Source organism: Priapulus caudatus, unplaced genomic scaffold (genome assembly GCF_000485595.1).
Source record: "Priapulus caudatus unplaced genomic scaffold, Priapulus_caudatus-5.0.1 Scaffold90, whole genome shotgun sequence".
Taxonomy (NCBI): domain Eukaryota; kingdom Metazoa; phylum Priapulida; class Priapulimorpha; order Priapulimorphida; family Priapulidae; genus Priapulus; species Priapulus caudatus.
The window spans coordinates 317,969-330,053 of NW_014577151.1; the positions used below are offsets into that span (position 1 = coordinate 317,969).

Below are 12,085 nucleotides of genomic sequence, written 5' to 3' on the forward strand. Positions count from 1 at the left end.
CAGTGTTACCTTGTGTCGTCATGAAGGTGTGACTGTCAAGCACCATGCGGTAGAGGTTTATCAAATGCTGCAGTCTGGACGAATGCTGGTAAAGACTGCGCACGGCCGGATCATCCAGCTGCACCCCTGACCAGTTGTAGAGCGGTACCACTGTGCCCGGAAAAAAATACGCCCGGCATCGCCACGATTATTACTTATTATTACGGAAGTCATATCCGATCACCTCTAGAAGCAAACGCAGGGTTTAATTTGGGGGTTAATTGGATCCGACTTTCCATCTGATTTGCCATGGAGGTTAAAATCCACAATTTGAATGCAGATATTTACTTTATTTTCACAAACAGGCATATGAACTAAGGTAGGATATACCGATTATCCTTACTATATCCTATTACTATCTCTGGCCAAGCCGGCCTCCAACGGTAACACCCACAGTCCTTTCATGTCCAGATAGCATTTTTGCACTCACTCATTCTTCAACCCATAGCATATGATGTTAATCTATCTAGTTAATTCTTCACTACACACCTAGTTTTTTTTAGCTAACCGCCCAGATAGACTGCATCTCACCAAATTCGCAACAGTGTACATACTCCGTTAAACACTTACCGAGTTTGTCGAAAGCTACCTTGGTCTCAATGACTTTACTCCACGCCCACTCAAATAAGAAGCGTAATGTGCATCCCGACTCAACACACTCTGCACAGAACAATCACAGACAGCAGATGGAATATCAATTTGTACATCTTTTCTTAGTCCCCCACGATGATGATGACAATAATAATAATAATAATAATAATAATCATCATAATCATAATTAATATATACTAGCATACCAACCATGGCTAGATGACTTACAATCAGAGGAAAACCTGTATTTATGCTCCCAGTCACCTGCATCAATTTATGATGAATAGCTTTGCCTTTTCCAACACAGGAAGATTAACAAGACTCGTTCTAGTGCATTTATTTTGGTGTGCACTAAACAGCAACACGCCTGACGCACTGACCACTAATCTCTAGCACCGACAATTACGCACCTCAGACATTTCTCTGACGCATGCTGCTAGAAACTCTAGCTTCGGAATCAAAATCAGTACCACTGTCAGTAACATCTCCGGCATGAAAGTCTGCAATTTCACGAGAGCACATGTAAGGAATTTTGAAAAGCATTTAATTCACGACCATATCGTAAAGTGATAGGGATGTGTAGAGTAAATAAAAGTTAACAATATTAGCATTTTTCTCTTATCCGATAATATAGACAGTTAAGAAAAATTCACATGTTGGGTATTCAGCTTGACTCTCATAATGTAGGTGTGACAAATGAAAAAATACAAATTATTGACACTACTTTTTTCAATGTTTCATTCATTCATGCGTGCACACATTTATGTATGCATCAGTCAGTTTATTTATTCATACATTAATCAGTTATTCAACATTTATTCATTCATTTCTTTTTCTTCATTACTACTCAACTTACATTTTCTGGTTATGGCCTTTAGAGCTAGTGTCACTATTTAAGCCTAGAATTAAATGATTATGAATGGTAGAACGCATGGTACCATAGGACTAGAACTGGAGACAGTCGCATGGTTTCTAGGGAGAAGGCCAGCGACCAGCCCACGGTCGTACATCTCATGAACAGTCTAATAGACACTCGGGTCCTTGGTTGACAAGATCTTGCCAACACCTGCCGCTGCAGGACCTAGGTAGCTGGCATAAGCGGCACCCGATCCATCAAGCAATGGAGATCTAGCATAGAAATATTGGTAAAGCTTACATAGCCAGTGCAAGTTTGTTTAGATGCACTAATGGAGCAAATGTGTACTCACGACAGTCTACTGTTAAAATAATGATTATTTGGTAAAAACTAATAAAAGTATTACTTGGTGATACTTTACAAATCTTTCATTATGCACATATTTGACTTGACTGAGTTTGCGGACTTCAAATTAGTGCTAAAGCTATTAAGAAAAAAGTGATATGATTGTGCATAAACCAGATGCTCCCTGTGCTGTATGTTGCAAGAAAGATCGCTTAGCCAAATGACAGGGATGATGGAAAGCAATGCTGGTCTTGTGGTGCCACAGCAATAAACGCTTGCCAGGCTGCTCGGTGGAATGTGTACATTCTATAGATGATAAAAAACAATCACCAGTTAAATGCAGATGAGATGAAATAAGATGAGCGTGAGCTTTGCAAGCAATCCTTGTGATGGTAGGCAACTCCATGAATCTCAATTATTTTACGGGCACGCTTTGACATTTGACGACATGGTATAGTAATAGTATGATGATGAAACACTGCAGCAGCATACTGTATAGAAAATCACAGTATAGATGCGATGTGACAACCCTCAGTTATTATTACATTCACTACTAAACAACAAAGTGCCGCGGAGCGACAGCGCTCATCTAACGTCTACTGCGGTGACTCGGTGTGGACAGTGGTGGGATCTAGTAAACTCTGTTAGTCCCAAATGTGTTCACATACATGCCGAAACAGTGGAATGCACAGGGATGGTATCAGGAACCTTCTCAAAGGAATGTTCGTTTGGATTGTTATGAAGTTGCCACGAGATGGCGCGTACGTTTAAGTGTCTTCAGATTAAAGATGGAAGCTCCCATCGTACGTAGTAGCAACAACTATTTGCAAGACAGAATAGGTAAGCACTCATCCATTTACCTAGGCAAAGCCTACAGGCTGCAATAGAGAGGCTGCCACCTGTAACCAATTAACGCAAGCAAAACTACAAGTAACCACCACCACATGCACTGGCAGTAGCATACTTACATGTAACATACTGACAGTAACAGAATGCATAGAAATTATACGATTTAAGGAGCATAAACCTTCTTCAACCAAAATTTAGCTTTTGAAATTTCAACTGTGACATTGTAGCCTCATACATCCAGGCATGTATAGATTCTACTAGCAACCCCGCAGTCAATTCTTTCTAACAGACAGTAAACAAATCCGATGTTTAACCCTCCTCTTGAGGGTCAAAAGGTTATCCGACACTTACCTTCGCATGTCAGCAGGAAGTAGATTTCATGGTCCTTTCAATAAAGCCATAAAAATACTAGGTCACCGCTAAAACAAAAAGGTTTTTCAATCGCTCCGTCAGACTATGTGCTCAGAAAATGTCTAAAATCTGCCCTGTGCCCATTGACCTTTGACCTGTCACCTCCAATTTCGGCACAGTGATGGCTTTTCCATGATGCTATACACCGACTATCACGAGCCTAGGTCGAGCCGTTTAGATTTGTGCCGCAATTCTGCATTTCCTCCCTATACCTTAAGTTAAGGAGGGAATGTTCCCCCTTCTTTTACAGCTCTTGACCTTTGACCTTTGACTCCCAGCTTCGACATCCTAACTCGTTTTGACGATCCCCCCCGACGTCCCGAATATCGTGACCGTACGTCGAGCGGTTAAGATTTGAGCCCAACTGTTGACGCACGGACGGACGGCCGGACGGACGGACGCATGGACGGACGGACGGACGGACAATCGTGCGATTCTACAAGCTGCATCTGACTTCGTCATCAGATGAGCTGAAAACTGAGGAGAAAGTTCATGGTTTTACGATGACAAGTATATTCCTTGACAAAAAACAACAACCAACCTACGAGCGTCAACAGAAATATATCCGCTTACCAGCATGACTTCAGACGACACATCATCCACGGCTGATGAAATGGAGAAGAAAGCAAAATAGCTGCAGTCACTGCTGCCAGGCCTAGCAAAAATTGATGTACGTTTTCATCACTGGCATGCCGTACAATGTAACAACAATCACGCACGACTACAACCACGCCATGTAGACTGCCACGGGAGGCCAGAAGCTCTTACGATGCTTTCTTATTTGGATAAGAATCGCCGTCGATTGACACTCTAGACTCAACTCTCTACAACCAAACATATGTTAGCAGTCACTTCTATAAAACGAACATATCTCTATAAAGACAACTTTTGCTGTTCTCATCGTCAATTATACTTTAAAATCACATATATATATATATATATATATATGTGTGTGTGATTTCACCGCCGATCGTGCGCTGCATATACATCCTAGATTTTGCGATGCGACGGCGGCGACGATGAGATGCGTGCCTACCTGAGACTGGTTGGCATCTGTGCGTGGTACCAGCGATTCATGTCGAATATACCGAGTACAAACTGAGACTGAGACGTCGGATGCGACGGCTGCGTCTCCCAGACGAACGCGCACAGACTCAGGTCATTGCTGTGCCGATCTGCAGTAGGTTGCCATGACAACAGCTGCATTACTCATCCAAATATCCATCTGTATCTAGCAAGCCATCTATATATATATATATATATATGGTTTGATAGATAATAATGGGATTTTTCAGAAGCAATCATTTATGGCCGACTTTGCTAAAATGTCGCAGTGAACAAACGCACAGAAATACTGTTCTTTGCAGAATATAAGTACACTCATTTTTACGTGATAGCGATTCCATCCAGCACGTACCTTCCTCCTCACTGCTGCTATCCTCTCCCATCTGCTCGTCATCACCCAGACCTCTGAGGGCTGCCTGCCTATCAGCTCCGATCGTAGCACAAGATATGAGCCGGCTGCCGTAGAACGTATCCTCTAACTGATTGTATGGGTCTTCCGTCAAGTTAAACTCGTAGCGTGGGCCGCATGACTGAAACTCCTATAAATTACGACATGTCACTTGTAAGTGAGACACATTCATGGGTGTTAACCAAAAAAATTGGGGACTGAAAAAAAATTGGGTCCGGTGCGGGGCTGTGGATTCTCTGCGATATAAAACACATTTGGCGACACTTTCTGATAAGATAAAACATTATTATACAAGATTATATAACAAGCATACATAGTTGAGATCACTAGATGCAAGTGACTTTAAAAAAAATTGTCAACAAAAATTAATTGAAAAATGAAAAAAAAAATCTCAAGATGGAAATCTGTCTACCGACGGACAGTTAACACCCATGCACATTCAACTACATAGTGACACACATCCTTACTAGTACGATGATTAATGACAACAATAACTGACACGCAGTCTGCTATTGTTTATGGATCATATCGTGCTTGTACCTCGTAAAAGTAGAAACCAGATTCGTGTAACCAACACTTCTTGGAGAAAGCCAACTGGTATAACCACAGCGACGCTGGTATGTGGATACTGCAAATCATATAACACGACTGATTAGCACACATAGAATGCACACACGCAGGCACGCACACAAGCACACAGTTGCTGCACGCGAAAGCAAATGAACTATATAAGATCACACCTGCTGGGTGGTCTAGAGATGAATTCCACTCAAGTTTTACTCAAAAGACTACACATGATATACTGTATTTTTCCGTAAAATAAATACAAACTTCATGCTTGACTCTAACAATTTTCCAATACCTATTTTCCAGTGACAGTGGGCCACTAGCCACCCAAAGGTAATTGTAATTTCTTGGATCGTTTTCCGGTTCTTGATATGCTACTTTAGTAATGGGTGAAAGGTCACATTCAAATTGACTGCTATATCTGAAAAAATGCACACTAAATTACTCGAAATCATCTTTACTTCAGGGGTTCGATCTCATCTTTTCCACCGAATTCATTATTGATCTGTAATTGTTCATAATAACACACATCTGCAGCACGTTTGTCCATGGAAAATTAAGCACTCTCTTAAGAGATTCCTTTCACTCACAGAAAAAATTTAGATTAATGTGCCACAGAGGACAAAATTGTGATAGCTTACTCGAGGTTTGGGCCGCTGAGACTCCAGAGCTGGAAGCAGCCAAAGTTGAAACCCACTGCAAGCATTCCGATCTCTTTCACGTACTTGGCACACGTAACCCAGACTGCATCTGCACAGAAGACAGTACGTTGTGAAGGAAAGTCTAGATCTGAATTTGCCGCAACAAAACGTAGATTTTCATCGTGGCGAATTTCGCATGAAGTACTTTTAAAATAGGACAATGTTTCACAATTTTGTGGTTGTACAATTTTGGTAGCACTACAGGGTTAGACACTAACCATTTTAGTTCATTAGTCCACAGGACTATTAAACGAAAAAATGTACTAGTCCTTCCAAGATTCTACTAGTCCTGCCGAAGGACTCTTACTAGGCGCAGAGCGACGAGCATTGTTATTTGCCAGGAGGTAGGTGGGGTAGGAGGGTGGAGCCCCTCTTCTGCTAGGTGGTACAGGGGGTCTCTCCCAGGGTACAAGTGTTGTCCCCCAGAAAGGTTTTGTAAAAGACATGCAATTGTATAAAATACATGTAACTTTGATATGGATCATAAAATTAAAACTTAAATTAAATAAAATTTTAATTCGAAAATAAAATTTCGGCCTCCTTTGATGAGGAATCTGTGGATCCGTCACTTATCACAGCAAGGAATTTGGCCTCATTTATAGCTACAAACTGTTCCCGGCGCCTTGTATCGGCTATCGCCGTAATGAACCTCTGGCAGGCCTTGTCGGTAAGGTAAGTGCTGCCGACATCTAAACCCTTGGCCTTGTCAAGCTAGCACAGCTTGACGTCATCGGTGTAGGGCCTGCCGTTTTTTCCAATAGCATGTGCATTTCTAATGGGGTTCGCCATTTACTAATCGCTGGATAGATGGCGCGCGTGCACTGTCCGGTATCACTGCTAAACAATGGCGTCTAGTTACGAAGGGAAAACCGTAAATGGAGAAAACCGTAAATCAGAGTCGCAAAGTAGAGGTGAAAAAACATCTGGGAGGAAAGCTGATCTGCACGTACACGTACACGTACGTTTGCGTGCGTGTGCACGTACACGTGGGTGCGTGCGTGTGTGTACGTGCGTGTGCACGTACACGTGCCTGCGTGCGTGTGCATGTACACGTGCGTGCGTACGAGGGCCTGTACACGTGTGTGCGTGGGTGCGTGTGCACGTACACGTGCGCGCGTGCGTGGGCACGTACACGTGCGTGCGTGCGTGCGTGGGTGCGTGTGCACGTACACGTCCGTGCGTGTGTGCGCGCGTGTGCACGTACACGTGTGTGCGTGCGTGTGCAAACGCACGCATCCTTTTCGTCTTATCATAGACACGCTGGCCATCTAATTTCTCCTCCTGCGATTTACGTTTGGGAGGTGGAGGGCGAGCGCCGTCCAAATACTTCCACATAACAACCTTGATGTTAGTATTATACTATTGGATAAGGATGTACCTACTATTAGCTTCACTACTATTTGTATGGACTGCTTCAAGTAACACACGCATGCGATGTGGTTGCGATGTAAATACCTCCCTATGAGAGCCTATAACTGATTAGTTGCGTCATTTCTACAATCAGACCGTTTGTTCTATGTCAACAGCTACTGTCAAGCTTGGTAGACAGGGTTCGTGACCCCATTGTTTAACAATGTTTGTACTGCCGTAGGGTCTAGCAGCATGCTTAGAGCGTGCTAGCGTCTACTCTACTTGGACTAGCGCTTCTAACAGGGAAAACTTGTTAATGGGGACGAGTTATATATAGCTCTTTGGATCTTGGATGAGAGACGCTGCCGCCGGTAAAATCGATGGGAAATTGGGACGGTGAGGGACAGGGAAAATATAACTAGTCCCGCCGGACTAACTGCTATGGGAATCTACTAGTCCTTCTGATTTTTTACTAGTCTCGGACTAACGTTAGTGTCGAACCCTGCACTATATTTTTCCAGTCACTAAACATGTACCTGCTGTCAATGTTTCCATGATGCTGCTATCTGGCTTTCTATACTGAAACTTTCCTTTTCTGTGACTGTCATCTATAACAGAATACCACACCTGTGTTACATTCATCACTATAATATATTTACACATGCATGTATACCAAAAGAGCTCAAACTTAACAGAATCCCCCCTACTATTACTTTGATTTAATCAGAGAAATTACATAACATTCGTCATCGACGATTCGAACATCTTTTATGCGAAAAATACGAAACTTCAGAGAAACATGTACACTGCATTATTTTAAGACTGATACTAGATAACATCACAGTCTATCATTATAACGTCACTGAGCAAGTGAAATCACTTAAGGAACACCTCCTGCGACGCTAACGTGAACTTTGCAACCAACAGGCGACAGCTACGCCTTCCACGTGACACTGAACTACCCCCTCACCTCCGACCTCCAGGCACAGGTGTTGTCTGCGATGCAGCGCATCGTCCCTGCACTGCTGCACGTTGGGCGTGCGCGCCGTGATGAGGCGCATCGAGCTGCTGCTGACCTCGTCCGACACGTACGTGCGCTCGTCGCAGCACAGGTCGAGCAGGTAGACGTGTCCGCGGCGCGTGCCGACAGCGACGACGCCGTGGAACCACTGCAGGTGCTCGCTCAGCGTGTCGTCAGCCGCATCAGCACCACACACGGGCTCAACACACGTCACCTGCGCACGGACGACGTAAACAGGGATAAACATAAATAATATAACATATATAACATGTATATAATACAACTTATACGAGTATATAAGGCTCTCCCCGGGAATTTCAGAAGGTATGTTGTTTATGAACGAATGGGAGAGGGAGTGGGAGAGGGTTGTGACAGTTGGGAGTAAATTGTAGCTGCATATGTCACAGTATAAAGTGCAACGAACAGATGGCTCATTTTATAACCGATTGCGGTTTCGGTGACCTACCGGATCTTTAACAGCAATGGCCTTCCGCACTGTTGACGTGACGGGGTCGAATAGGCACAGCATTCCAGCACGCCCACTCATGTCCAGGCCTACCAGGAGTATTGAGCAATGTGCCGTCACCTGGTAATCTGAGACGCACGTCACAGCAACGCCATCATCATTTAAGATTGTACCGAATTGCCATGCTGCCTGCCTCAAACCTGAGACTGTATCGATGACCTCTAGTGAACCACCTCTTGCCACCCAAGCAAGCCCTCCATCTAGGTAAGGAAAAATCAGTCAGGTTCCACGCTCCCATGCCCGCACCACGACGTAAATGGCTCAATAACAATAAATGACTACTAGAAATAGATAAATAGATATAAATCATCTAAAAATGGGATGTGTCTACATTCATGCGTAAGTGTACCATCAGACATGCTTCATGAAATAAATACCTACTGAGAAGATAATACATAACATGCCGGCTTTTTTAGATTAGTACAGTAGAAGTAGAAAATTCCGGATGCCAGAAATCTGAACCACCCGAGAATCTGGACTTTTCGAAAACTCAAACTTTTTAATAATCTAAAAATATATAATCAATTTGTATAAAATAACTTCTGCTTTCATTTGTTTACTATATTTTTCTTTTACAATGTTCATTTTTAAACATGGTTTCAAGCATTACATGCTCTTTTTTGGTAGTGAAAAATATTTATGTTTACAATTTTGTCAAGTGTTGCCTTTATTTTTCTTTACAACTGCTCGTTTTGATAAATGAAGCATGCCGTATTTGCTAATGAATTAACTATCACAATTTTCCTGTTCATTTCTTTTTTATTCCTCCTTAAATTTGAATTTTAAAAGTACTGCCCGAGAATCCGGACTGACCCAATCCCCGAGCACTCCAGATTTTTGGACTTCTACTGTACTAATACACACAACTGCTAAGTTTGACATCAGTAACAATACTGGCTGATGTTAAAACTGCTTATTCCATTACCTTCAAACAAACCACCAAGTAAAGCTGCATCTTGCTTTGGGAGCTGTGCACTGATGCAATCGGCTGTCGCTTCACAAAATGGCACAAACTTGGATGTGAAGTTTGGAAGTAACTCGCCTCTCATTGTTGTTTGTGTACGCTGAGATAAAAGATAACATGTGCTTTCAAAATAGCTGGAAGTCTTGAGATAAAAATATTTGGTATCATGGTGCGGCGTGCTAATGGAAGCGTGCGAGCTTGGCACTCGCCCGCTCGCCAATGTCGAGTGAAAATAATATCAGGCGAGTCAAAGCTAAAACTGACTCGCCCATGTTGGCGAGTAAAAATAATTGCCTAAAGCTTTAATCAAATAATGGCTCCTTACGTTTTTTTATTCAAACATTGGTTTGGTGAAAAACAGTTCTAGCAATGTTATCACGCCACATCCATTGTGTACATGCCGTGGTCGATGTCTACCATGCTCTGATTGAGCAGTCGCGATTCAGCTTAGCCAATCACGTATGGTATTATATAATACCAATTCGCAAGCTGGCGCATCGATCGCACATGTATGCGGCGTGAGTAGGATAGCGACGGGCTGCCGCCGCAGGGCTCAACTTTAACGGTGGCCCGGGTGCCCATGGCCACCTGAAACGGCGTCGGGCCACCTGAAACTGTCGGGTTGGTGGCCCGCCTGGCCACCAATAAAAATAAGGCTGTGGCTACGCGACCGGTTCCGGACGAGGAGCCGCTAGGCTACGCGTCCGGTCATCCATCTCACACAGAGATCTTGCGACACATACACGCATGATTGCGCAAGGAGATGCTCTGCTGATTGCCGAGTGTCAAAGTGTGTGTGTACGTGTGTCACAGTGTGTGTGTGTGTGTGTGTGTGACGTGTGACGTGCTTGTGCGCCCGTGCCCGTTATCTTTATATAGGGGGTGTGATCCACAAAAATTAATCTATGGTGTGGGGGCAGATATCATGATGCAAAAACTCTAACCCTAACCCTAACACACACTATTTTTAAAAAAATATAAAAAATATAATTTTTAATTGTTGTAAACATTAATTGTTGTTATTAAAATGTTGTAAATAAATCATGTAAATATTTGCATTAAGTGGAAAAAAAAAGTTAAACAGATAAAGATAAAAAAATACAGAAAACAGGAAAATAATTAGAAAACGAATGGGATTCGATCCACCGACCTTTCATAATTGACGCTCGCGCTGTACTCGCTAGGCTATCGAGTCATATCGGAATTAAACATTTTGGATGTGCTATGTATATGACGACACTGTGACGTCATTGAGCGACGAAACAAGCTCAACCAATAGCAGCGCTCACTACAGCCCTATGTTCTTGATTGACCTAGGAAAAAAAATCACGCTGCCCGCGTCCGTGCGTGTGTGTACGTGTGGTTTACTGGAAGCAGATTCTGAGAATGTGAATCGCAACAAGAAACAATGCTTTACTTGGCATAAATCAAAACAGTAGTGCACGCGTGCAATCCATTCGCTACCCATCAGCTGTGTGGGTTCGTTGCGCAATTCATTTCTCCACGAGTTCAAGACAAGTGCGTACATACCAGAGTGTACATGTATGTATAGAGAGGGGTGTAGGGATGATACACTGTAGCGACAGGGAGGGTGTAGGGCAGGGGTGGGCAAACTACGGCCCGCGGGCCGCATGCGGCCCTCTACGGGGTTCTGTGCGGCCCGCGGAAGCCTACAGCAAATAAAAAAATAAAAAAAATAAAATAAAAACAATAGATTTTTGTGAAAGTCAACATGTTTGTGCTTGAACCGAGGCTGACTTTTTCAGTGTCATACAGATTACTGTTCTATTGTCTCTGGTTCGCTCTGCAACGCCATTTCAGCTAATTATGGTCCAGAAATGTGGCAAAACGCACGATTTTAAAAGGTGCGGCCCTTCGACTTTTCATGGCCCACTGATGCGGCCCTCGCTTTGAAAAGTTTGCCCACCCCTGGTGTAGGGTGTAGGGATGATACACTGTAGAGACAGAGAGGGTGTAGGGGGAGGGGTGTAGGGATGATACACTGTAGAGACAGAGAGGGTGTAGGGGGGAGGGGTGTAGGAATGATACACTGTAGAGACAGAGAGGGTGTAGGGGGAGGGGTGTAGGGATGATACACTGTAGAGACAGAGAGGGTGTAGGGGGGAGTGGTGTAGAAATGATACACTGTAGAGACAGAGAGGGTGTAGTGTGAGGGGTGTAGGGATGATACACTGTAGAGACAGGGAGGGGTGCAGGAATGATACACTGTAGAGACAGAAAGGGTGTAGCGGGAGGGGTGTAGGGATGATACACTGTAAAGACAGAGAGGGTGTAGGGGGGAGTGGTGTAGGAATGATACACTGTAGAGACAGAGAGGGTGTAGTGTGAGGGGTGTAGGGATGATACACTGTAGAGACAAGGAGGGGTGCA

At 43.6% G+C, this 12,085-nt stretch overlaps 1 protein-coding gene across 1 annotated transcript in view; it reads right to left on the reverse strand.

Moving 5' to 3' along the window:
* LOC106804845 (protein ELYS-like) overlaps positions 1-12,085 on the reverse strand; it is a 35,336-nt gene that overhangs the window by 19,480 nt on the left and 3,771 nt on the right. Inside the window, exons 2-15 of the mRNA XM_014806200.1 lie at positions 9,656-9,794; positions 8,671-8,930; positions 8,154-8,418; positions 7,720-7,791; positions 5,774-5,882; positions 5,428-5,553; positions 5,106-5,193; positions 4,509-4,695; positions 4,128-4,266; positions 3,665-3,746; positions 2,006-2,137; positions 1,037-1,130; positions 610-699; positions 10-150 (exon numbers count right to left, since the gene is read on the reverse strand). Of these exons, the coding sequence (XP_014661686.1) occupies positions 10-150; positions 610-699; positions 1,037-1,130; positions 2,006-2,137; positions 3,665-3,746; positions 4,128-4,266; positions 4,509-4,695; positions 5,106-5,193; positions 5,428-5,553; positions 5,774-5,882; positions 7,720-7,791; positions 8,154-8,418; positions 8,671-8,930; positions 9,656-9,779 (1,909 nt within the window). The 5' untranslated portion in view covers positions 9,780-9,794. The remainder of the gene's footprint in view (positions 1-9; positions 151-609; positions 700-1,036; positions 1,131-2,005; positions 2,138-3,664; positions 3,747-4,127; positions 4,267-4,508; positions 4,696-5,105; positions 5,194-5,427; positions 5,554-5,773; positions 5,883-7,719; positions 7,792-8,153; positions 8,419-8,670; positions 8,931-9,655; positions 9,795-12,085) is intronic.